The sequence below is a fragment of the Ixodes scapularis genome, unplaced genomic scaffold (assembly GCF_016920785.2).
Source record: "Ixodes scapularis isolate PalLabHiFi unplaced genomic scaffold, ASM1692078v2 PGA_scaffold0__279_contigs__length_252992795, whole genome shotgun sequence".
Taxonomy (NCBI): Eukaryota; Metazoa; Arthropoda; class Arachnida; order Ixodida; family Ixodidae; genus Ixodes; species Ixodes scapularis.
Window position 1 is genome coordinate 173,449,633 of NW_024609835.1, and position 27,443 is coordinate 173,477,075.

At 47.1% G+C, this 27,443-nt stretch overlaps 1 protein-coding gene across 1 annotated transcript in view; it reads left to right on the top strand.

Moving 5' to 3' along the window:
* The window catches only part of LOC8051753 (macrophage mannose receptor 1), a 181,311-nt gene extending 164,325 nt beyond the window's left edge, over nucleotides 1-16,986 (top strand). The window contains exon 14 of the mRNA XM_040217406.2: nucleotides 15,891-16,986. Within this exon, the coding sequence (XP_040073340.1) occupies nucleotides 15,891-16,171 (281 nt within the window). The 3' untranslated portion in view covers nucleotides 16,172-16,986. The remainder of the gene's footprint in view (nucleotides 1-15,890) is intronic.
* The last annotated feature ends 10,457 nt before the right edge of the window (nucleotides 16,987-27,443 follow it).

Below are 27,443 nucleotides of genomic sequence, written 5' to 3' on the forward strand. Positions count from 1 at the left end.
AACACGAGGTTCTAATGAAAAACTCGCTGAGCGTCATAGAAAACATCTAAATCATTAATTAAAAAAACAAAAAAAACTTGGTGCGCAAAAATTTTTACTCGTGCAACACGCGCAAGGCTGGCAGTGCGAAAAGGCCCCCGTGCGGAAGTTTTTGCCTTTTAGCATCCGAGTTTCGAACCGCTAGCCTTTCGCCTGTTTCACGAGTGGTAACTTTAAGGCACTACTGCAATTCTTGTGTGCTGAATATCTTTATGAGATTTGCTGATTTAGTGTCGTATGACGCACAGCAAGTTTCTAATTAAAACCAATATTAATTAATACATTTTACCAACTAATTTTTATTCATAATTATTAGTTAAGTATAAGACTTATTTTGACAATTGGACAACCATATTATGCCCCCTAGCCGTAGATGTTGCCTGTAGCAGGGTTGGGCAGCATCGCGATAGTATTGTAACGAGGAAAATAATAGGTGTCTTCTTGTCCCCGGCGATGGACGATCCTGATGTTAACAAATACAACTGTTTATTTAAATGATCAGATATAAAATCTTTACAACGGATGCGATCAATTCGTCAATAAATGCTGGGGGGAATTATCCTAACCTAGGGAAACTTTCCCTGCCGTCCTCCTTGAACACACACACCCTCAGCGGGGGCTCCGACCACTCCACAGCCAAGCTCGACAAACACAGTTCCACACAAAGGCGGGCGAGCCGAACTCCTCCGCAGCCGTAAGGCCCGCTTCAGACGGAGCAACTTCACCCAGCAACTTGACGTCGCAACACCAGCAACACGGGCCGTCCGCGTTCACACGCAGCAACCGAATTGCTACGACTTGCTATCATCATCATTCACTTTGAATTTTCTTGCAATATTTAGACACCCAGCTACGCGCTAAAAACGTGTTTTTATATGTTTCAACAGCGTTGAGAGTACTAAGTCATCTTTCTGAAAAGGCTTATTTTCAAAAACGTTTGATTTCAAACCAGAACCAAGTCTTTAGCTGTCATCATCACCACCGCGGAGGTGTCACGTGAAAATATCGTGTCCCTGATTGGCTGGTGCAGATTCAAACGGCTCCGAGTTGTTCGACTTGCTCGTCCGTTTCGAGGCCGGACCCGATCTCAGCGATTCGTGTCGATCTAGGGAAAGCTAGGGAACAACCCACCAGCAACCTCAAAATTGCTGGAAAAGTTGCCCCGTCTGAAGCGGGCCTAAGGGGTACCAAGTTTGCGAGCCAGCGGTAGGACGGCCCCACAGCCGAAGGGGGGTCGGACGTGCAGGTTGGTTTCCAGAGGCAGGGAAGTGTCCAAGGCTGGGTATTCGGGGGCCAAGTCCCGCTCGGTGGCCACTTATATTAGGTTCAGCAGCATTCTTGGGTCCTCCAGTCCACCAATCAAACAGTTTTGGAAGGACCAATCAAGAGGGGTTTTCTGAGCACCAATCAAAAGGCTCGGAGCCCAAAGCAAATACGAACATTCCGAAAACAAGCGCATATATTAGACAACATATTCGAAACGAAGCCCCCAAGAGCAGCCATAAACGATAGAAAGCACATTCGTAGACACAGATGTTATACATACGCAGAGCAAAACCACCTCCGAAGTAGAGATCCCAAATGCAAACATACACAAGACAAAACGTTTCCAACACGGGGTTCACTCTCAGAAAAAAAGGTGTATTATTACACCCCTTGTCCCATATAATACACCCCAAAACTTCAATTCGACGTACAGCGCCCCATAATCGAACAGGCGGCCCCAAAGTTTACGAGGGGCTTGATAGCCGTCTGGTAGAACTTATTATGAGAGCTGATGTACGTATTATTGACTACAAAAAACATTATCGGAGTTTTCTTGGCCGTACTGCAAAAGCTCAGTGTTTTCTTTCTTTGGTCTTTGATAGGTACTACATAAATTTAATAAGTTATATGGCACCGTTATCAAGCCCCTGGTAAAATTTGGTGCCGTCTGTTCGACTATAGGGCGCTGTATGTCGAAATGAAGTTTTGGGGTGTATTATATGGGACAAAAGGGTGTAAGGTGATACCCTTTTTTTTTAGAGTGTTCTATAAACTAAGTGTAGCGTTACAGCGTTCACGTTCGCCCTTATTTGGGGCCCCCCGACTCCGGTGGAACCCATGAGCCGTCCCGTGTAGACGGAAAGAACTCTCGAAAGAGGCACAAACATAAAGTAAAGCTAGACTAAATACTCGCGTGAGCAAAACTTCGCGACACCTTCCCATTACGGAAAAAGAGTGACCTCACTCTTAAAATGCACACATACAATTTTTAAATCTCAATCACAAGGCCAGGGGGAGCACATTTTCTAAAACCTAAAACTGAATGTCTATCTGTCTCTCAAAGGAAAACCTGCTTCTGTTATAACGTAATATCGGAAACAATATGAGCCTGAACGCGCAAATGCTTGTCGCTGCGGAGCCGCGTTTACGCTCATATTGTTTCCGATAGTACATGACATCAGAAATACACAAGACCTTAGATGTCATTAAGACAGAATACACAAAAGACTATCTGGAACAAGCTCTTCTCGGGGTTATGCTTATTGCTGGTCGAAAACTTTTAATCCGCAGTCCACCATATGTCGTCGCCTTAGAAAATTCTTCAAAATTCCAAATGGTAAATGAGATTTTTTCATAAGCAGTAGTCACTTCCATCGACGTTCAGAAAACACATTTTCCGGTGATAATTTCTTAGTAGATTGCATGAGAGGTCGTAGTTGTCGGAAGTCTGAATAATTATGTCACTTGTCGTGCCCTTGATAAACTCTAGCTCTTATTTAGAAATCGGCCCTCTCTCGCGTTAAGCAAATCATCAGGGCGGTCCGCCGTAAGTACCTGACTGGACCGCATCCACCAACAAAATAACTCGCAGACAAGAAGCAGTATTCAAGAGCTCTCGCTGTTGCCATTGCCCAAAACAAAGCCGCTTATATTGGCTTGAAAATCGAACTCGTTACTTTGACGGTTCACAAGTCCCCCCATCCTTTCTTAAGTATACTGAACATCGGGGTGGTCCGCCGTATTGAACATGACTGGACTTGTTACCACCGTCAAGGAGAGCCACCAGAGTAGGAGGAGAATTTGCGCAATTACCGAGCCCATCCAGAGAAACCGTGCAGTATTGAACATGGCTACGGCTTATGTGGGCCAGAGGCGCTATAAAACAAAAGGCAATGACAAGAACACGTAGTGGAGCTCAACTTCCTTTTCTATCTGCACGGCAAATACGTTCTTGAGTTTGACACTTTATTCTATATATACAATAAGGACAACGCACCAGCGACAAAATAAAAGTTGTTTTGAGTTGAGGAAGTTAGAACGAAGGCGAGATTTTCAAGCGACGACAGAGTTCGAAAGTTCCAGGTCGTATTAGTCGAAGAGGCAATCGGTACCTTTTGCAGTGTTTTTGAAGCGAAAACGGTGCTTCACAAGGAACGGATCACAGTTTTGTAGTGGATGAACAGTTCTTACTTAAATTGAAGGAGGAGTTTCTGGGAGAATACTGAGAGTTTCGGAAAGCATAACACAGGCGAAAATTGCCAAAGTGAGAAGAGTGACGAGGGTATTCATGGTGCCTTTACCCTGGGATGTCTCGGCGTCTCAGTTGTCACGGTGAGTCCGGACGGAGCGAGGAAGTTGTTCTTGAGTCTGGATCAGGGTCCTAGGGGGATCACGGTGACGTCTTGGCATTTTGTAGCTTGAGGCACGAGCCATTTGGCGATTCTAGCAATCGGTCGTACCCCCCGCACACCACCACTTTTGTCACAAAGGAATGGGGCATTTTTTTTAGACTTCGCTTGATTAGTCCAAATAAAGATTTATTAAACAACTGACATAACGTTAAAGATTAGAAGACACACATCAGAAATTAGAATTTGGGGGGGAAGTAATTCTATCTCTTGCGACTTCCCCTGCCGTCCCCCTCGAGCAAACCTTTAGCGGGTGCCCCGACCACACCCAAACTCTACAAACAAGGATCCACGCAAAGGCGGGCGAGCCGAACTCCTCCACAGCCGTAAAGGGTCCCAAGTTTGCGAGTTAGCGGGCGGAATACTCCACCGCCGAAGTGGGTCGGTCGTACAGGTTGGCCTCCAGAGGAAGGGAGATGTCCAAGGCTTGGTATCCGGGAGCCAAGTCCCGCTCGGTGGCCGCTTATATTGGGTTCAGCAGCATTCTTGGGTCCTCCAGTCCACCAATCAGAAAGTTTTGGAAGGACCAATCAAGAGGGGTTTTCTGAGCACTAATCAAAAGGCTCGGAGCCTAAAGCAATTACGAACATTCCAAAAACAAGAGCATATACGAGACAGAACATATTCGAAACGAAGCCCCCAAGAGCAGCCATAAACAATAGAAAGCACATTCGTAGACACAGATGTTATACATACGCAGAGGAAAACCACCTCCGAAGTAGAGATCCCAAATGCAAACATACACAAGACAAAACGTTTCCAACACGGGCTTCTGTAAACTAAGTGTAACGTTACAACGTTCACGTTCGCCCCCATTTGGGGCCCCCCGACTCCGGCGGAATCCAACAGCTGTCCCGTGTAGACGGAAAGAACTCTCGAAAGAGGAAAAAACATAAAGTGAAGCTAGACTAAATACTCACGCGAGCAAAACTTCGCGACAGTATTTCAGAAATACATTTCGTATCTCTATTTCTGTATCGCAATACATTTTTTTTTCTCACAGTATCTATGTTCCTGTATCGAAATGCATTTGTAATATTTTTTTTTGTATCGCGATACAATCAGGATGAAATGTATTTCGTTACATTCCGTGAGAAATACCTCCCTGAAAAACAAAATGTAACCCTCTTTTTACTTCTGAGGGCACCAGGGTCAAGGAGATGCTGGGGCATTGTTACTGTGCTGACCAAGGTTCCTTCCGATTCTTCAAACTATTTTTCTTTCCTGAAAAGTGTTGCGTCGTCACGGGCTCGAATTAGGTAGAGTGCACGGAGTAGAGTGCACGGAGAGAGAGGCACCTTCTGCCGCAGGTGCCTCTCTCCGTAGGTAGGGATTTCATGAGTCATTGTTTACTGGCATCCTCTGCTAACCGCTTCTGTTGCCTTAGCGGATACAGTACATCCAGCCGACAAAGCTGAGCCACAGTCCGTTGCAGCACGAGACTGGCGGTGGTTGGCTTGAAAGAGTAGGATGACTCACGCAGTGAAGTTCAACACATATCCGAATGCGTCTCCGCCCGTCATATTGCACGGCTCAAGCGTACGTCATCAGCCGACGTGAACGTGACCCGCTGCTCTGGCGATCTAATACCCAGGAAGGAGGCCAGACGCAGCCTCGCCGTGCCGACTCCGGACTTCGAAGACCTGCAACTCGACTCGAGCGCGCTGTTTCTCGGAGAGCTCGCACCTGAGCTGCCTGAGCCGGCAATCTCGAATCGCAATCCACGAGGGTCTCTGTTTGGATGACGCTAGGCGAAACTTGAGGACTGCCATCCATGCGTCATAGCGTCGGCGGGTCGGCAGGAAAGACCGTCACAACAGCGATGCCAGCGCATCGTTTCTGCAACTGTAAGGTTTCAAAAACGATACGGTGGCTTGAGGATTCTTCAGGATAAAAGCGATGTTTAGGAGGTCCACTTTTCTCAAAAATTACAAATGCAATTACCCGCACGATCTTCAACGAGGTCTCCTACAACAAAAGTACGCATTGTCCTTTCATACAGCAACGTGGGTAAAGTTTCATGTTCAAGGCCACACCTACAGGTATACCAGTAAATTCTACCGTAACGTCATGTGATTACTGTTGACAGGGGCATCCTTATTGGACAGGAGCGTGGTAACGTTTTGATGGGATTTAGGGTGACAAAGAATTTATTTAGAGGTCAAAGTCTTTTAGCATCACTCGTCGGACAGAAAGGATGTCAGGAAAGGGACCGCGGTCAAGCGTTGATGGAACGTATTTTGAGCTCATTGAAGACTCCTCTTCGTCCGGAACCACTAATCCCTTTGTATAGGGAGATCCCAGCTTACTCGATCTTCAAGGCGCAGTGCCAAGCCTGCGGCAAAGTAATTTCGGGGTCACTATAACTTTCACTTCAAACTTCAAGCGTAATCTCAGTTGGCGTCTAAATCAAATTTGAAAAATTTATTGCAGTATGAGTATTTCAGTATTTGTATTTCTGCGTTCCCTAAAATGTATTCGTGTATTTGTATTTCCAAAGACTTTTTGCCTATTTTTATAGTGTGTTTCCGATACGATACGTATCGGAGATACACTGTGCGATTTTACAGATATATTTGAGTATCAGCATTTTAGCTACTATTGTCATGTATTCCAGTATTCGTATTTCCAAATACATTTTTGAGTATTGCTGCCAAACCCTGGCCTGTAGAAAACGTATTAGTAAAGGTTTCACACTTCCCCTTCCTTTAAAGAAGCTAAAGCCTAAACAATACATTAAACGTGTCCACACAGTCATGATTGAAGTACGAAATAAAACAAAAAAAAAAACAGTTAAGGGGCAACTGACAATCTAAGCATCGATATTTTGTATTGACGCAAACAACTGAAAAATGTCCCTATAAAACTTGAGTTATATCCTAAGTTTTATAGTTTTATCTAAAGAGAAAAAATAAATACATTTTCAAAAAGCCAGATTTCAGACTCCCGCGCGAATGAGACAGGTAAATGGCGAAAGGAGGCACACTTTAGCTTGGTGGATGACTTCAAAACTTAAGTATCGTTTAAATTGTTCTGTTTCCTCTAATCGACCAAGACAATCATGGGTGCTGCCGTCTGCCAAACGGCCTTGCACTTGCACGTGCGCTTTCTCTACGCGCAAACGCCGCGCCCTTTTTAAGTTCAATTTTTGTTTTCCTTAGAACTGTTCTGCTTAGACGGCCTTAAAGGGCCCATGAAACGATTTTTGGGTTGGGATAAATCATTTTAGATGGGGATTTTACTAATACCACATCGTTCAGTGGACCAAAAGAAAAAAGGTAGAAAGTCAAAAGCCCGACTTTCAGTGCGAAAATTTGAAAACAGAGCGGACTATTTCGTTCCTCCTCCCCTTCGCAACCTCTCTGCCTTTTCACTGTGATACATGCGCGGTTCCAAAAGCGCGTCATCGGGTCCAAACTGACGTCACACGCAACCGGACCTCACTTATTCCCTTCACCCCTAAGCTGGCATTGTGCTGGAAGCTACGCGCTTGCCGGACCAATCAGCCACCTCCCTTTTATCACCTGACTTCATTCTCTGCAGCCACATTTGCCACGCTCACGTGGCAAGTGTGGCTGGCCCAACGAGCACGTAGCTTCAACAGCACTGTCAGCTTCGGAATGAACGGGGTGGGGAAAGCAACTTTTGTTTGAATTTTGAACGACGGGCTAATCTTCTAGGGGGACAATGGCTCTATCCGGGTACACAAACCAGATTCCGAGCGAGAGGGGCCTCCCTTCTTTTCGTCTTCTTTAACTGTTGGGTGGAATGGGCGATTTATGAGTTGAGGAGGAAAGCTAAACAGGAAAAAGTTGGAAAAGCGTTTCATGACCCCTTTAAACGTATTTTTAATTGGGTGAAGAGCAAAATGACGCGTTGCAGATTTTGGTGAGCAACACCAGGTACCCAAATTTCGCAATCGCTCGACAATGGTCCTCTCGAAGTCCGAGAGGTTATCCGGCACAGAAAGCAACAACTCGTCCGAGCCGTCGCCTTCTTCTGAATCGTTCCCACACCTCTCAACGTCCTCAGTACCGCCACTGGGCGCCGCCATAATAAAAAAGGAGAAGCACCAGGAGGCGACCAATGTCTCGTCACTAACACTGCCGGGGTTTTAGTTTTTATATTTTAAATTCATCAGCGTAATTCGTTTGTTATGGTAGAAAAACACATATAAGATTAATAACATTGGCAATCGTTACACATATGCGACTTGCGACGTCTTTAAATTTCTAAAAAAATAACTTCGCCTTCCATGTTATAAAAAAAGAAGAAGAAAATGAGGAGGAGCAACGATCAGGGGGAGGTACACGCGGATTTATAACAAACTCTTTCGCACATCAAAAAATCTTCAAAGCAAAGAAAAAAAAATTGCCTCGAAAATTTTCTGAGGGTTGTCAGTCACGGATATATTGAACCGTTAGAGACAATAAAAAAAGACATCGACGTTGGGGCTGTTACGGCCTTTTAAGAATACAGATGTAGCAAACTCGTACTTTCTTATTTCACTTTTTTCTTCGAAGTTATATGCATGACATTAAATGTGTAACTCAGCTGTTGTATTAATTGTTGCACCAAACGTACTAGGGGATCAGAAGAGGGACCCTGCACGGTGACCACAGCACCTACAAAGATCGTAGCTGAAACTGGGATAAAGCCTCTCTCCTTTCTAACGATGCCAGCATGGTGGGGGAAATCTAACGTGCCCGGGCCTGGTTTTTTGGAGCCGCGTTGCGTGTTTCACGGATCGGAATGCTCATTTAGATGGAGGAGGCAGCAGCACCGCGACACTCCTCATTCCGGCTGCCCAACAGACCGTGTCAAGGAATCGGGCGAGGACGACGTGCAAAGTGGCGCGGGGCTTGGTTTACACTCAGTTTCAGCAGGCGAAGTGGGAACGCTATGGCCCCCGTCGAGTCCATTGTAGCGACGGAGCAAAGCACGTGATAGTTCTCCGCAGGAGGAGTGGGCACCGGCGATACGTGGTCGCGTGCCTCGCTCGTGGTTGGCTCGACGGGGCCGTAGCTTTCGTCCTTTGCCAACTTACGCTGAAACGGAGTGTACTGTGTGGCGGGACGAGGCCGCTTCGAAGCGACCGAAACAGCACAAGGTCGAAGCCTGCCCCTTGACTCGGACGTCCTCCGTCGTTTCCGGTGTCTCTTTCGTGGTACGCGCGGCAGCTGGAAGCTTTTTCTGCAAACTCAAAAGTCACGAGCGCGATATTTTTTTTTTTCTCAGGGGAGGTCTGGATTTTAGAGTTGGAACGTTGCTCTCCCGTGAAGTTACTTTCCCCGCCCCAGTTGAGGTTACTTTGTCTTTTAAAGCAGGGGTCTTCAAACACCGCCACGCGGAGTTCTTCCGACCGACCAGTGGCTGACCGCGGTCCTCCCAGTAAAGCGCGAAACACATGTACGACGAAACCGTCCGATCCGACGTCCGACCGCGCAATACGACGGTCGGAGGCGAGGGTTTTCAACGCTCTCCGATGCTACGAACACCCTCGCCCCCCAAGGTCATTCCGGCAGTCCGTACGTCGGGTCGGACGGTTTCGTCGTACATGTGTTTCGCGCTTAAAGGGATACTACAACGAAATTTCGGCGCTCATTTTTTGGTCTATATGTGTTCAAAAAAGCAGCATCACTTCAAACATACCAATATCTTGTTAAAAAAATCACGAAAAGGAATTTTAAAACGTATTAAACGATTAGCAAAGAGCACCTGGTGGATGTCGTTAGCGCCTCGCTTGTAATGCCCGTCTAGGAACCTTGACAGTTAGTGACGGAGGTTGTCTCGTCTCCGGCCACGACGAGAGAATAGGGGCAGGAGGAACTCCCCTCTTCCCGAGAATGCCTTTTGTGTTCGCAGAAGTCGCTATTGTCCCCCTACAAGATTACAGAGGATTAACCCGTCACTCAAAATTCGTACAAAAGCAGCCGGTTCGGTGGTTGGAACGACTAGGCCATCCTCTCGACGTCAGCCTCGCCGTAGCTTTGCTCGTCTTGAGACGACCTACTTCACGATTGCGTTGGATGTCACGTGGTCTCCGCTGGGCCTTCTCCGAGCGCTTGCCAGAGTGGGCCGTTTATAACAAAAAATACAGCCACCAGGCTCAAAATACAAACGTGCGATTGTCATTTACGGATATTGTGGATCATATTCAACCTATTTTTGAACACGACGGGAATATTTCAAATTTCGTTGAAGTATCCCTTTAAAGGGGCCCTGCAACCATATTTAGGCGTCTCCCTTTTTTGTGGTTTCCAGGTCTCTTGGGGTTCGGGCAAGCCAGCGGGCACGGAGAGAGTAACTAAATATCAATGCGTCATATTTTAACCGGACGACGCGGAAACCTCCTCCACCTACGAGGGCTACCCGCATTGGCGAAAGCGCGCGATATCTGACGTCTTTGGTCCTGGGCTTACTACTGGTCAGAACCGCTAAAATCTTTTTTTTTTTAGTCGAGATACAAAATATAAGTATCGCGAACCGTTTCAAATATGTATGAAAGTAGTTTTTGTTCGGTATATGAGATCAGAAAAGAAACAAATCCAGTTTATAAAGTACGAGAACAAGAAAAGACCCGTCAACATACCCACCACCAAGCGGCGGAAAAAACTGCGCATACTAGAAAGGGCTGGTGCGATGAGGCGCTGACGAACGGCGTGCGTAGAAAGGTACCGGATGTACGCGGCGGCGCTGCGGTCGAGGATCCGACCGGTTCCGAGCGTTCCCAAGGCTTTCGGCGCCGGCTTTGCTGGCGATTTTGCCATTTCGCGGTAGGGCAGCGCGAAGTGGCTCCCGTTCTGAACTGATATTTACCCCGTGTTTGCTGTCGTTCGTGGCCAATGAAGTGTTATGCCGAATTAGTCTTTAATCGTGCTGCAAATGCAATGCGAGCCGCCCTGACCGCCCGCTTCATACAGCCTATCCAACACGTGCTTTAGTGGCGCCCTCTCGAGCCGTCGACACGGAGTGCGGCAGCCGTGAGCGCTCGATAAGCTCACTATCCCTCCTCTAGTTCACGGCCGCTCAAGCCAGGACCTACTACGTCATGAAGGAGGTTATTTTTTGCTTGTTTTTGTAATTCTAATTTGCCTATAACTTTTAAACTAAAGCGAAATTTGAGAAAAGAAAAGTTTCATTATGGTTCTACGTTTAGTGCGCTCAGGATCGGTGCAAATTAAAAATCAGTCAAAAAGTTGTTGCAGGGCCCCTTTCAGCCCGGCCCGTTTCCAGCAGAGCCAGAGACAGAGAAGAGTTTGGCCAAGAGGCGTGGCCCGCTTGACGGCTCGTCAGTCACGTCACTGGCACGTCACCCTAGCGTCGCGGGCACGCCCCACTCCGCCATTTTTGTGCTTACCCGCGCCGGACGACTACGCCCGTATCGCTGCTCTCGATAACTGCTAATGTATGGTCGTTTTGATTTCTGCTTTTGTCAGTGTTTAACGGCATTTAATCTCTGCGGTGTTTGAGGGGAGAGCCCTATTTAATCAGTTCCACAGTACCCTTGTTTATTCTCCGCCCGTAAGTACAGTGATGCTGCCAGGTTCATAAAAAAAAAAAAAAAAAACTGCTTACGCTCAGTCAGACTCTGCGCTTCGTGTGTCGCGAAATTTCCACTGGAATAAAACGCTCGTGGTTTGCAAGTCTAGTTGGGACCATTCATATCTGTTAATTTTGATGTTGGGGTACGACGATTTAAATTTCCGACGCAGTTGACAAGTTCCTGGCAGAATATTCGCATCAGCGAGTGCCGACGTGCGATCGCGAGTCAACGACGTGAGATATGTGAGGTGCACCCGCGTTCGCTACGAAATCTACGAAACGCGCTTTCATCGAAACTATGAGCGATTGTAAACTGAAATTTGAAAAGGAGCTAAAGCTATTCACCCGAGATGGTTATTTGCAACCGTGCTTCTGAGCAGAATTTCTTCGCGATATGCGCCAAATGACATGTGTAGCTTGGAGTTATATTTTTAAATGAGATGATCTCGTCATGAGGGCGTTTTTGTTCTTTCAAAAGAGGGCTTTCGGTAATGACAGACATTGTTGTATGCAACGTTTTGAGTAGCAGGCTACAATACAAATTTGTCGTGCCTGGCCCCTAGATAACGCTAGTCTAATTTAGCTTGATCTGGAGACAAGAAAACAGGCTTTTTTATACATCAAATACCATTTATTTTAAACCGTCAAAACAAAACACACAAAGAATGTGCAAACACTGTTGGAATGACAGTCTGCTCCAATTTCTTCCAGCCATCTGAGCGATCTTGCTCAAACTGCGATTCTTCAAAATGAGACTAGAAAAAATATAATTTATTGTACCTAAAAACGGCCTATAATTAACATTTACATGCACAGTTGCTTCATGCACATTAAGTCCAGGACAACTTATAACGTTCAATTCATTTAGCAGTTACTTGTTTAAACAGGGCTGTCATAACCAGGGCCCCTTAGAAGTTGCAGCTAGTGAACATCGGAAATGCACATAATTAGAGTTAACTTTGCCGTTTTGTTTTGTTTGATTTAAATTCCATGTGCTCGTATATCTTGATGCAACAAACGTCGTACCTTTAGTGATCCCACATACGTATTTTGATTGCAACGAACTATAATTATGTTTCGCTTTGCTTGAGTGAAGCCAAAGTTTGAACTGCATGTATGACCAGATCACTGCTATTGACAATTATTTATAAATTTGTACCGTGCGTGATCGCATCTGTAGAAAAAAAAACCATTTACATGGGGAGTTTTTAAATAAATGCAAACATTCTTAACCTCACAAAGTCGGTAACCTGCCGTCGGCGACCACTTATTTGTCACGCTTTATTTTTATTAAACAAACTTTCCGCCTTTTTTTTTTTTTATTAATAAACAACCGAAGGCCGTCACGGTTGCTGTTAGAGCACCGAACGGCACAGCAACAAATTATTTGCGTCTTGGTAGTAAAAATAAAAGCTCCGCAAATCAAGGAGCCGGTAAACCCCCAGCGTAGCCTACGCGCGCGTACGGGGAATAAGAACAAAAATGTTGGACAGGAGCGTGTCGTGTGCAGCGCTTTCGTCGTTGCCACGCGGTTGCTAGAGCCAACGTCAACGCCGGTGGGAGGAGTCAAGGGTCCGCCTGGGTTCACCGGGGACAATAGATGGCCAAACTATTTCCCCATCTATGGCTCTGGTTTCCAGCAAGCAGGCCCGCATTTACTAGAGCCACTCTATATGGCAGCGTAGCTGCCAGAGTAGCGACACGACGCAAAATTATCTAGATGCACGACGTCAGAAGCGCTGATAGTGATCTCCATTTTGGGCCTGGGAGGTTGCCATGGTAACCGCGCTTCCCGACGCCGGGCGGCAACCTTTGTAGTCTAGTTGATATCTCCAGTCGTTCATTGAAAGTGGTATAAGACGCTTGGCATCGCGGTACGGCAAGAACCTCTGAAGGAACGGTGCCTGCTTTTTTTCTGAAAAGTGAGACGATTCGCAGCCCGGGGACTGTCGGGCGACGAGAGCTGCTATGGTATCGTAGGTGCACGGACAAGGCGAGTGGTTTTCGGCGCCGCCGGGATGGCGGTCGCTTCGTGGGACGAACGTACCGTACTTTCGGACTTCGCTCCGATGGAACCAAATCCGATTACGCCGGCCACGACAGGACGATTGGCTCGGAACATGACTGCTGCTCGACTGCCCCATAGTGAGCGAGTATATATGTTGAGCATCATACTTCTTCAAGACCCGATCATCCCTTCAAGATGAGATTTTCTCACCGACTGGTGAGGAGCGACGTCGACGGGGTTCAACCAAGAAGGACGGCATGGTGGTCTCTAGAAAACTGTTGACGCCATCAAAAGAGACGGACGCCGGATGTGAGGTGTTCTTGCCGACAGGCCAAATGGTCGTTCGGAAGTTTACCGGCATTCAAAAAGTCAATATATTTATCTGGTGTAGCACACATATCTGTGTTAAAGGGGCCACGAAATTATTTTTAAACTTCTTCTGCCTTACCTGTAATCCTCAACTCAGAAGATAACTGTGAAATCACGCAGTCGTGACATGCTAGGGCACCGGTGACATGCTAGGGCACCTATAGCCTGGCCGGGGTCTATAGGTCTTTAACGTGCACCACGGAGTAATGATACACAACCGCAGGCCGGTACGATGCTCATACAGATCGAAACGGGCCGGGGTGGGGATTGAACCCAGGTTCCCTGGTTCATTAGTACAAAACGTAAACATCGCAAAAGCTTCTTCGCTAAAAGTTTGTGATCATGCGGTTACCTGGGGCAAAAACAAATTCCTCAAGGCCCAACATGCGACGCATAGATTTAGCATCAATTCTTAGACACTCCAACGTTCAAATAAAGCTAAGAGAATGCGAAAATTGCATGCTAAATGTCTTATCGATCCTCGACCACATCCGGAAACCCGAGCACCGCTAAGGCGATATTAATGATGCTGTCACACAGGTGCTGATATCCAGAGCGATCTTGCACAGAAAGGGTATTAAGTATCATTCTTTCAGATCTTCACGTTATACCTACGTCAGAAAGCACGAAGAAGCCCTAAATCGTCGGCAAGCTGTGGCACATCACGACTAAGGGCACCGAACAAACTCGCATCCACCAGCTCTGGGCGCTGCCGTCTTACCGATGACATCACGGCTCTTGAGAGGTCACGTGACGAGTCGTCACTCAGTTGTTACGGAAACCGAGCCAGCTCAGCTCGTTGCTATGGTACCGTGTGTGACCAATCGCGGTGAGAGGCGGCACAGGGAAAAGCGTGGCGCTACTCTGGCAGCTACGCTGCCATATCGAGTGGCTCTAGCCTCTACTGGCGCAGAATAAAAGTGCGTGTGAAGAAACGGTGCAATGCGGTCCTATTGCCGTATTATTAATTGGTCATTGTCACTATACTAGCATCACTATTCTTAGTCTTCTTTGTCATAGCTGTGCAGCTACGTATGTTAAAATTTCTCTACGCTCTTACGCATATTGTGCTTAGGGTCCTGTGTCGTTAATGTATTGCATATTGTCAGCATCAGTTCAATCATTCTCATTAGTCCTCTGCCCCGTGTGAGTATTCCAAAGCCAGAGATGAACTCGGTGTGTTCGATCTTTGGTAGATTTTTTAATAGAGAAATTGGCCGTGCATCGTTATGAATAATGAATTTCTTGGCGTGCTTAGAGCCCGCAGAGTGAGTTATCGTCATATTTAGGTGATTTGAAAAACCTCCTCTGGGCACTTTTAAGGTGGCAGCAAAAATGTATGGGCTTCGGGCAAAGGGAGCATAAAGACAGGCTTTTCATCTTCATAAGTGAAAGCTACGTGCTTTCTAGACCAATTAATCACCTAACTTTTATGCCAGAACTTACTGTACAGATGAAAAGCTTGCCTTTATTCTCCTTTTCCCCGGAACCCACGCATTTCACGGTAGTTTGAAGCGTGAGTAGAGGATTATGAGGGAAATCGGTGGGCCGAGTGGGCTAGCGCACACCAGCTCGGAGCACGTGGAGCTAAAACGCGCTGTAGAACCCAGGGTTCCTGTGTTCACTCATGCCCTTGCCCGTTTCGATCTGGATGACCATCGTACCGGCGTGCGGTCATGTATCACTACTGCGTGGTACACGTTAAAAACCCCAGGCTAGCGGTCGTACTGCACTGGATAAATGGCTTATCTACAGTGGGTAACAATGTCGCCATGTTCTGGCAGACCAAACTCCTGCTGTATAAACTACTAACGACTAATTTTTTGTTTTGTTTTGTTTTTTTGGAGAACTATGACGGCAATTTCGTTGCGTGTGCTCGAGTACCCCGGCGTCTGCTGGCTCGTGGAAAGATCGTGCGCCACTTATTATGGACACTGAAATGTTTTGTTCAGCACCCCTTTAACTGCGCAAGGGCGATTCATCAAGTTAGGACAAAGGAGAAACCCCATGAATTGTTCTTCCGGTTGTCCGAAGACGGGGTTCTAAGCGTGCCGGCAGAGGGCGGCGGCGGCAATGACTCCGTGTGCCAACCTTAGTGTGCGACTTGTACAAAGATGCGACTTACTCATCTGAAAAGACGCTGTAACTCGTAGGCGGTAATCGGAGAAAACTTTAATCTGAAAGTGCGCGCTGCACTTCAGAAAAGGGGGTGTTGGACGGGCTCTCGTGCTTAGGGTGGATCTCCGGCATTGCAGGACTGCGTCGCGAGGACTTCAGATCGGCGACGATGGTGATGATGATGCTTACCTTCCTGTTCGCCCTGTTCCTGGTGGCCGGCATACCGACCCTGGTCCGGAAGAGGTGCAGGGAGAACAAGCAGCGCAAGGCCGCCGCCTCAGTCATCGCCGTCCATTTTGTCAACAGCCACCTACATGGCGTTGAGCCCGCGCTCACCATAGCCGAGGGGCAGGCCCACCCAATGCCTCAAGGGCGCGGCGCCGGGTTGTCTACGTCATCTACAGGCAGCCAGCACTGAGTACAGAATGGACACGAGTGCTGAGAACAACGTTCGGATGGGGCTTGTGCTCAATCAGTGAGATCACGAGTTCCGGCCGTACGCTGTCGCAGTGCTCGTGACCCCTCTTAACCTCGCCTTCGATTGATGACGTAGACAGCCCAGCACTTCAGCCGTGTTATCTAGGAGGGTTTGTCTCAAAACGCACCCACACCTTCGGGGCTTTAAGAGGCCGCTACGCTGCGTGGTGATCCTGAATTGTTCTGGGGGACAGCGGCAGCGACAATCGCAGTAATAGTGCATATGCTGCATGATAATACTCTTTAATGGTAATGTGCATTTTATTTTAGGGTGATATATTTTGGGTTTACAATGGTGGTTCTCATTTCACTCGATCGTGTCTGTCGGCCACGTTCATGAGTACGCTGCGTATTCGCCTGATGGAATGACTCAGCAGGCTGTGGGTCAGCAGATTTCAGTTCTGCGAATGCGGGGGTCTGGCTTCCTAGACGGGGAGTCATTTCCGCGAAAAAGTGCCACAAAGAGGGATAACGTTCTGCATTAAATGCTCTCGAAGATTGCGGTTTTCGGAGCCTAGAATTTTTAGAATGAACTCTTTAGTACTTACTGAACTTTCAAGGCATTTATTTTTTCAGCTATACTATTTTCTTTTTTGCAATGTGTGGACAGAGATCAAGTTCATTCAAATGTTATGAGGGAACTTGTATTTTATTTGGTGTATAACCTTGAGACTAAAGACATCCCCTGTGTAGAAGGTTTCAGAACTGTGTTGCTGTTTCTAAATAAATTCTTTGAACATTTTGAAGCACCTTGAACAATTGGCTGTACGGTGGTTTACTTTGGCAATCCAGATAACCGGAAGAGTCGTCCTGCGCTATTGCGGCAACAGCGAAGACGAGCAATTGCTGGTGTGCGTTTTTGAATTAAACAATTTCTGAAGAAACTATACTTAACAAAATTCGCGCTAAACCGTTTCAGCCGTCTTGATATCACATCAAAATTGTCTGGTGACTACAAAACAAGTACAAGAACTAATTCCCCAAACCTGGACGTCATATGTAATCGCTGTAGTCAGGGTAGTATAGTAATATTAGAATTGGTAATTTAATAACAAAATTACAAGATGTTGTATATTTCAAATGTATCGTTCAGGCCCTTGCTTAATTTCATTAGGTATACGCTGGTTTTATTAATTGCTTTCAGTCACTGCTTCTCAAATGAAACTACACCATCCGCATTGCACGAGATGTCCCAAAAATGCGCACGAAATGTCAAAGTACTAAGCACATATAGGGAAGGAACAGTCGACTGGTTGGTCACTTTCGTTAGAAATTGTTATACGCAGGATCATAATTAAACAATACACTATAACCTGCAGTTTGAAGAAGACCTGGGACGATCATAAACAAGCCACGAGGGTTATCATCTAGATTAGAGGGAAACAATTCACCTTGCAAGCAAAGAGCTCTTTGGCCTTCTCTATCCTACAAGAGGAATTATTGGTGAAGCATATACTAGGTAAACGCAAGTTCAAATGCCCGGTGCTAATAGGCCTGCTAGCAGAAAAATCCCCAAAGTACAAGCAACTTCATCGACACTCAAACGTAAAGGGTAAGGCAATGTCAATCCTTAACCCTGTCCAAGATCCACGCCCTTTATAAGGCTTTCTGAGCCTGCGTTTTCCGCCTAACCCAACTTTATTGCCAAATTTATAAAATCTGTTCTTTCCATGCATTGGGCTGAAAACAAAGAAGGACGTCCATCTTTCAGAAAAATCATATCATGCCGACTTGGCGCCAAGCCCGTTCTCGCTGCTTAATATTCTCGTTCCTGATTCGAAAGTTGTTTCTGACATGAGCTCTGCATTATCACAATCGTTCTTCCCTTAACATTATCCACACTGTTAATAACGTCTAGCTTTTTCATGCGAAAAGATTTGGAGCCTCGTATTGAACGGTAACACAGTAAGGCATCTTCCACATGCATCGTCAAGGCCCCATAGCTGTCCGAAAAATGTCTGATAGCTGTCCCACAAATATTCACGGTATCACAGCCCGGCTTGAGACAATCTGCACAGAGGATACCACGAGCAATTTTCGTAACTTCCTGCAACCTCCCTCTCATGAGCCATGGAGGACATGTTGCGCGTTACGAACGCATCTGCACGACTTCAAGATGGGCACCCTGTAGATTTTCCTCTCGCCGTTGGGACAAAGCAGGTGGACTCTTTTAAACCGTGTTTGGCCGTTCGCGCATGACCACGGAGATCCGTGGGGCAGCGTCGCCGTAGAACTGTCCGAGTACCAGGGCAGCTGATCGAGCGGTAGGCAGGCGCCGGCGCACACCACCTCGGTCAGGGGACGGGCCGAACTGCAGTGGCCGTCGGAGATGTACCGCTTGGAACGCAGCTCCTTGCAGCCCAGCTGGTGGCTCGAGATGCCTGTGAGAGTGGAACGTGTTTTACGTGAAATCTTTCAGCGTGTGCGAAGACAACACTAAGTCATGACTTCCTAAGATGCGCGGGCTGCAACAAGCTGGCGTTTGAGAAATTATTCGCGGAGTTGATCGTGCTAGAAGATCTGTATGCAAATTGATGACCGTATACTGTAAAACCCTTTATTTTCGCGGCCCTAATTTTTCGCGAATCGGTCACAGATGACATAATCGCGACCACTAAATTTCGCGAATTCCGGACGCCTGCATTGAAAATCTTAAGGACCGAAATTTTCGCGCACCCTTAAATTTCGCGAATTCTTCAATTCGCGAAATTCGCGAAAACTGAGGGCTCGCGAACATTAAGGGTTTTACAGTATTTGTAGCAAAGTCTATACGTCTTCTACATACCAGGAACATACCAATGTACAGTCTTTCACAAAGCGTACAGATAAACTTTATTTGCTTTGATAATGAAGTTGTCAGAATATATGAGTTAGGTAAGTTAGATTTAGATGAGTTCCTATTTTTCTTTGAATGCGAGAACATTGGGATCAACCACGTTATCACTAAGACTTTTTCAACATTTGTCATATAATTTAGCTGGCTCTGCGCTTTTTTTAATCCGTGTGATATTTTTTAGAAATTGAGAGTCACGTTGACTCTACTTCAAAAATTATTCGGAGTTATGTTTAATGCTTACATTAAACACTACTATATTGTTTTGTGTACAGATAGTTTTTCACTTTTAACGATATTGAGCAGAAAATGCGGGGAAAGTCGTAAATACTTCAAAATAAATCACTGGCATAATCGGCGCGGTGTCTGAAGCAACATTTTCGACTGACACACGCCCCTTTCCGTTGCATGATAAATGCTGCGCTAGTTTCATCGATCCAGGTGGTCTCTTGACACTTCAATTGCCGGGTATGATCTTGCACGAAACTGAGTGCTCCCACGTCGAATGTACCCCAGCTCACAGAATCATTCGCTCCGTCGATCTATTCAATGCGAACCAAAAGAAGTATGTCGGGTTCTGTATTAGAGATCGTTTTTAAAGACGAACATTTGTTGGGAAACGTTTATCGCTGGGCACTTATTTTTCTATGACGTCTCATGGCCGTTGTCGCAGTAAGAAACTAGATAATTTAAAGAAAATATTTTCTATACTACCGTGCATTGTGTGGGGTGGATATTTATGTTCTCAAATGTACCAGCTAGGCGACAAGTGTAATTTCTTTATTCTCGATATTTTGGTGTAATTTGTTTTTGCGGTCTGCAAAAGTGTGCAGGATGGTAAAACCTATCAAAACAAGAGTGAAAAAAAAAATAATAAAGAGGGTTTTGACATGTGTCAATTCAACCTTCGCTCGCACTCGCTCCTTAGGCGCTGAATAATCGCCGAGCTCCAACAGCGACCCGTAACGAAGCAGCGAGCAGATGTGACCTCGAACAACCGAATAAACATTCCGTGAAAAAAAGTAAGAGAAAAAGATAGCGAATGAGTCGAGTACGCGTTCCGCAGGGCACGCCCTTCGTTAAATCGTGGTTCTGTAAGTGGGAGGGGAGGCGTTTCGCTACCGGACGTCCTGTCTACTGCCTCGGTCGGGGAATTCCCCGCACTTTCCGCCGATAAACAACGCACGCTTGTTGCCTGTGATCCTTGTGTATGCGAGCCCACGTTTTTACTCGCGGGGTTCCGTTAGTCTATGAAGGGAAAACAGAACCCAGATTCTGCGAAACGGGTCCCTTCACGCGAGGGCTGAGGCAATAGCACCTCGAAGACGATGCCTGCGCATGACGTTTGGTTAGTAGATCCCCGACGTAGCAAACAGTTTGAAGCATGACACGAGTAGGGGCCGAATCACAAGTACGGCTGTGTTCCAAATCTTACCCAAACGAATCCGAGTTACTCCGGCGGGTCGTGTAACGTGACAAAACAGATTGAAAAACGCTGAAACCGGGTAGGTTTTGGAAGGCCAAGGTACAAAACTTTTACCCTGAAGTGAGATCAGGTGAACTTTGAAACACGGCCTACGTCGCATTCACTGGCGGCCACAGCTGTGTGCGCGACTGCTGAGCGCGAGCTGAAAGAGAGCTTCCAGTTCATTTGCAACCTGCAAGCGAACACTCTCTGGTTTTGAGACGTGCATTTCTAGCGCGCGCGCTCGTTCTGCTGGAGAATGCTTCAAAGCAGCGACCTCGAGCTCTCGTGCTTGTGGCGTTGGCTGCATTCTCTGCTTTAAAGTGATTGGAGTATAAACAGTGCCCTGAAAAATGGCGTCCAGTGCCAGCGTCCAGCTTTGCAGCCCTTCGCACAGCAGTGAGGCATTTTCACTCTTGCATTTGACGCTCCACGTGAATGTCTAACCTCATCGTATGCTATAGCAACAGGCACTCGGCGTGAGCATCTGTTTCATTATCTGCTACACAAACCACTGAAGCAGGCGATGGAGCAGACGATGTCGCAGACGATACAGCAGACGATGTAGCAGACGATGTAGCAGACTATGTGGGAGACGATGGTGCTCATCCGGGCTAGCTAGGGGGTGCTAAAGAAATTTGCTAGTGATAACGCTTAGAGAAAGAAACGCGCAGGCCTTGTGTTTTATGTGGTATTGTTTGAGGCCAATGTCTTTTAGTTTAATTTTATTTCACAGATGATCATACGGCGTTTCTTCAATGACGTATACACTTGTCTAGTTCTCCGCAGGCGCCACGGGGGCGGATCCTGGCAATCTTTTGACGAGAAGATTAATGCATTCTTATAAAACTGAGTGTTATAAGGCTTTCTTTGCTTCTTAAACAGGAAGTTTAAAGTTACGTTTTTTATGGTATAACGAGAGAAAAAAAAAAAAAAAGAAGGGGACGTAGGCAATGTTCTATTTATTAGCACAGAATGTGCGTATGGGCTGAAGTTCATTCAAGATGTATGCGCGACGGAAAGCGTTACACGCAGACCAGGGCAGCATAAAGCATACTTAGCTTAAATATAGCAGGCACCGCATAGGAATCTAAACAGAAGGTATGCTTAAACAGAATTGACCACACGCGATCATAATCAGGCGTAGTTAACTGTAACGAGCGAGAGTTGTCACGCGGCGCAGAGGGAGTCGAATTCCGGACCCTGCGATCTGTAACTCGATGTAACTCGAGGGGCAGATGAAGGAAAGCTCCAGCAGAAGGACGAAGTATGACTCACCAAAGCCTGCGTTAGCATTTTACCATCAGCGCGCGCAAAGGACTTCTGAATTACGAAGCGTAGCTCCTCGCGTGATCTCGCGACGTCCCAGAAATCATAAAAGTTATGAATAGGGACGCATCAAAGGATATTTCAGCTGGCGTATGACCTCTTTACTTCACACATCAACTAGTAGATGGCGTAAAAGGCGCGATTAACCTAAAGCCCCCTGATGCGTTTGTGTTCGTTTTAGACGCAGCGACTACTAGATATAGTGGGAAATTAGTGCCAAGCTCCCCGCATGGTCGCCATTTTGATTCATGAAATGAGCAGTTTCTTTTTGACCTCTCCATTCTTTGTGAGCCGATCTAAATTCGCGTACGACGGGTAGTTTATAGAGACGTTTCTTGAATACCAATATTTCGTTATCTACACGCCGGCCAAACAGGAGCACATCTTCGCACCGCCACCACACGCGGCGCCGGTGCATGACGTTATTATTTACAAGACATCGTTTTCTCACGTTACGAAGCTTACGTATTTTTACGTCGAAGTACGACCGCAAGTCCCCGGCACATCCGTGCTTCGCATTCCAAGTGCTAAACTACTGCTTTTACTGGTTTTAACGCTTCGCACGAAGCATAGCTGTACCGGTGAGTTGCAGTATAGTTTCTCGACGTTAATATACGTAAGCTTCGCAATATAAAGGCTGGTTCACACAACCCCGTTTGTTTATGCTACGTTACGTACGGGGGCTCTGCTTACGACGGGAATCAACGGGACAACTGTACTTCCTACGAAGCATGGCAACCAGTTTAAAGGGATACTGAACCAAAGAATTTAGTGTCCATAATAAGTGGCGCACGTTCTTTCCACGAGCCAGCGACCGCCGGTGTGCGCGAGCACACGCAACTCAAATGACGTCAAAGGCCTCCATTCGCGCTTAAGAGGACAGTGAAATGCATGGGCTTCGGGCCAAAGGAGAATAAAGACAGGTTTTTCATCTCTACAAGTGAAAGCTACGTGTTTGTTAGACGAATTAATCGCTTACTTTTTACACCAGACAGCACTGTGTAGATGAAAAACTTATCTTTATTCTCCTTTGGTCCGAAGCCCATACATTTCACTGTCATTTCAACCGCGAATGGAGGTCTGTGACGTCATTTTTGTTGCGCGTGCTCGCGCACACCGGCGGCTGCTGGCTCGTGGAAAGAACGTGCGCCACTTATTATGGACACTAAATTCCTTGGTTCAGTATCCCTTTAAGGAACAACTTTGCCCGTAGCATTGAAAGCACGGATGTTCTGGTGATTCATAACGTAACGCAAGAAAACGCAAGCAAATGCGTGTGTCACTGACCTTAGAGGGGTCATGAAATGAAGTTTGAACTTTGTAAAAATACTACTTTGAATCACTCCCTAACGTTAATAACTCAATAAACTTGGCATGCTTGGTTCGTCCTCTCAACTAGGAGCCAGAACAAGCGGCCACGTCTCCTGGTGCCTATCCTATGCCGCCAAAGTTAATCGTAGCCACGCGCTGGGGTTGGCAAAGTAGAAAACGCGTGCTAAGCTCCAGGCATTGTTAGAGTTCGGCTAGTCTCATTACCGCAGTGTTTGCACACGAGCCACTACCCGGGTGTCCGCCGAGGCATTGATTGTTACAAACCGAATTTGAGTGCTCACGCAGTTCTCGTGCTAAGTCCATGAGCCGCGTTCGGCTGTCGTCAGACGGATGGTTTCGATCGCACAATCACGGCCACTCGGTTAGGGAGGGGGGATCGAGTGGCCGTGGCACAATAGACCAATCTCACCAGCCAGTTTGACTACGCCACCGCTGCCGCAATGCATCGAGGGAACTTTAGTCTTCCTGCACGTGCGAGAACCTCGCTGGAGCTCTGCGCGTGTACAGCACGAGACGGCACGAGCCCTCTAGTGCACTGCGGTCTGCCTCCTGTGAACTAAAGCTATGGCGGCGTCACGCATGCGCCGAACGCTTGGTGAGATCGGTCTATTACGTCATCGAGCTTTGCGAAGGCAAGACTGAAAAAAATAGTCCCCTTTTATCCTCGCAATTTGACCGTGACAAAGAAGATTCTGAATCAGTGGCAGTTTGTGCGAGTACACTTGAGCCAGACTACGACAACTGCGCCTCTTCAAAGTCATGAACATTCGAACCCGATACCGTTTTATGGCACCTTTAAAAAAAGCGTGCTATGTGAACTAAAGCCACTAGATCCTTGGAAAGTAGCAAACCTTTCCGCATTGTCAAAATTTTACTTCATGAAACGAGCAGTTTCTCCTCGAACTTTTTATTCTCGGTGAGCTGAACCAAATTCGCAGTGTTAGGTTGCTTTATAAAGAAATTTCTTGTACACCCAGACATTATTATGGACAGGCCGGCCACATAGAAGCACAGCTTCGTACCGCCACGACATGCGTCATCGGTGCTTGGCGGGATTAAAAATTATTTTCCAATCACGAAATAGGCAAGAACAATATCTTTATAAAAAAATCCGTATAAATCAGCACGATTTATAATTGTATTACATGGACAGTAGCAAAACGCTTATATTGGCAAAAAAAAAACAAAAAAAACAAAAAAAAAAAAAAAACGCTTTGGTACGATGACGTTTTGTAGCTATCTTCGAATCTTCGAAGATTCTATGGGACCAATATTGCGACTGCCATGGCAACAGAAACCAAACAGCAAATCGCTATGCGAGGTTTCGGTAGTCTATATAGGCTAGTATCTGTTTGCGTCCGGCTAGCAGGCTTTGATAGGCAAGCTTTCTGGAGAAGTTTGGTCTGAGCGTTCATATGACTGTATTTATTGTAGATACATTGAACGAATTGCTTTTCGCCGTATATTTTAGATTAACCTCAAGTCCGTCTATCCATTTGTGTTTCTATCGCTAGAAGCGTGAAATGCGCCAAAGCACAAGGCCAGCATTTAATGAAGCATTTGGAAGCAGATGGAGGCGTAGCACTCAAAAAGCGACCCTTGGAAGCGAAATATGGGCGGCGCAGTAATCGCTCGAGGCACATGCTTCTCGCATTCGCACGACAACGGTTTCGGTACATGAATTTAGGTAAATCTCCTACCTTTGCGACTACTTCAGCTACCAGAAAGAGCGCCCTTCAATTAAAGAAAACTAATAACTCGATGCTCTACACGCATTCTCGGATGAAGCAAAGTATACCCCTCAGTCCTCACACACTGTCCTCCTGAATGAATCTAACTTGTCTTGATTGTTCTGATAAACCCGGGGGCACATGAATGTGTCGTGTGTGCAACGCCGTCCAAAACCACCCAAAGATCCTCGCAACCAAGCAGAAAGAAATCATCATCATTATCATCATCACGTCTTTATTTCTGTGCACATAAACAACAATTGTCTGTAATGTGGCACAACGTAATCAAATGTAAAAAGTCTAGAAATAAATAAAACGCAGTTTCATCAATATGTGTTCATATATACGGGGGGGATCGGTGGCCGAGTGGTCTAGCGCACACCAGCTCGGAGCACGTGGAGCGAAAGCTCGCGCTGCAGAACCCAGGGATCCTGGGTTCGAGCCCCACCCCTGCCCGTTTCGATCTGGATGAGCATCGTACCGGCGTGCGGTCGTGTATCAGTACTGCGTGATGCACGTTAAAGACCCCAGGCTAGCGGCTGTACCGCACTGGCTAAATTTCTCATCTACAGCTGGGAGACTCATCGCCCCTGTGAGGCAGACCAAGTTCTAGGCTGTATAAACACACACACAACCCAATTTTTTTTGTTCATATATACGTACATTTAAGAGAGACGTAAGTAAAGCAAAAGTGCGCGATTAAGAAAGGATAAGCATATAATTCAGCCGCCTCATAAAATTATCACAATTGTAAAAAAAATGTGGAAATCTACATGCCTAAAATTATATACAAATCACGGAAGTCTGGTTATAGATTATAACATGTATTTTTTCTGAGGGTAGAATGTAAGATCACTCCTATTTATTTTTTTCGTACCGTAGTTTCATGTATACATATATATATATATATATATATTGCCGCGCCCAGGGCTGAGAAAGCAACGCTCAGTCACGGACCTCCAGAAAGTTCTCGTTTATTCATGTACCGCATGTAACTTCTATCATTTATTCCTGCTTTTGTTTTCTAGAAAGTGCGTGTTCATTCTCGCCCGATCACGCGACGCTCGAGCCGCTTTCGCCGAATCTTCGAGATAGCGACGCACTCTAGATAAGAGGCCGCCCGCGACCTTGTCGAGTCAGTTTCGCCTCAGCGTTCGACATTGCTGCTTCGCCGCCTTCGACGCCCGCGACGCTCTGTTGTTATTTTTCTATTTCCTTTTATTTTTGGCACAAGTTCGCCACATTAAACGTCTATTTCTTTCTGTGTATTTATTGTTTCTTTTGGTCACCACCCGTGACATTTTGGTGGAGGTGCGGGGTACCGCATGCCCCTGCCGCGTACCCCTCCGAGGGCCCGCAGTCCAAGTCCGACGCCTAGCCCACGAAGAACCAACGAAAGCACTACCGAGATCCGGTTCAGTCGTCGCACCCAAGGCCTACACCCGGAATTCGGACCTCTGCCGCCCAAGACTAAGCAGCCAACGAGACCAACGATGGACAGCCAGTCGTCGCAGAACCCATCCACCGCCAGCGTCGTCGTCCTGCCCGTCGCACCCCGGACTCCGACGCCTTTCCACGGGGAGATCCACGAAGACATCGAAGACTGGCTGCGACACTACGAACGTGTAGCCCGCCACAACGGATGGACGACTGAGCAGTGCCTCCACAACCTTTACTTCTCGCTTGAAGGCACTGCGAGGCACTGGTTTGAAAACCACGAAGCCTCCTTCCCCACATGGGAGTCCTGCGTCGCCGAACTCAAACGAACATTCATTAACCACCATCGTCGCCAGCGAGCAGAGGACCTGCTTCAAACAAGGGTGCAGGGCCCCAATGAAAGCCTGACCAGCTTTGTAGAGGATGTTCTGCGTCTAAGTGCCCGAGCAGACCCGGAGGCCGCTGAGGAAAAGAAACTTCGAATCCTCATGCGAGGCGTCAAGGCAGAAATTTTTGGAGGCCTGGTTCGCAATCCCCCGACGACCGTCGATGCATTTGTGAGTGAAGCCACGAACATCGAGCGCGCACTGACGGCCCGAGCAAGCCACTACCACCGACTCGCCGGCGCTCCTACTTCTCCAACCGTCGCAGCTACACTTCCGGACCTGAGCACCACCGGTGTCGACAGCCTTCGGGATATCGTCCGGGATATCGTCCGGGAAGAGCTCCGGAAGATTCTACCTGCTGCAGATCGCCCAGCCTCACCCTCACTCGCCGACGTCGTCCGAGAGGAAGTTCACCGAGCTTTCCATCCCGAGGTTGCCGTCACCGCAGCAGCACAGCAGGAGCCAGCCGTAAGCTACGCCGAAATGCTCCGCCGAGCACCATCAGCACCGCGTCCGTACATGGCGCCTCCCCGACGTGTGCTTCCAGAGCCGCAGCATTCCCGACGCCAGGAAGATCGGGCACACGTTCGTCCAGAACAAGTTGCGCCAAGGAAGACCGACGTGTGGAGGACGGCTGATCGACGCCCGTTGTGCTACCACTGCGGGGAAGCCGACCACATCTACCGACGATGCCCCTACCG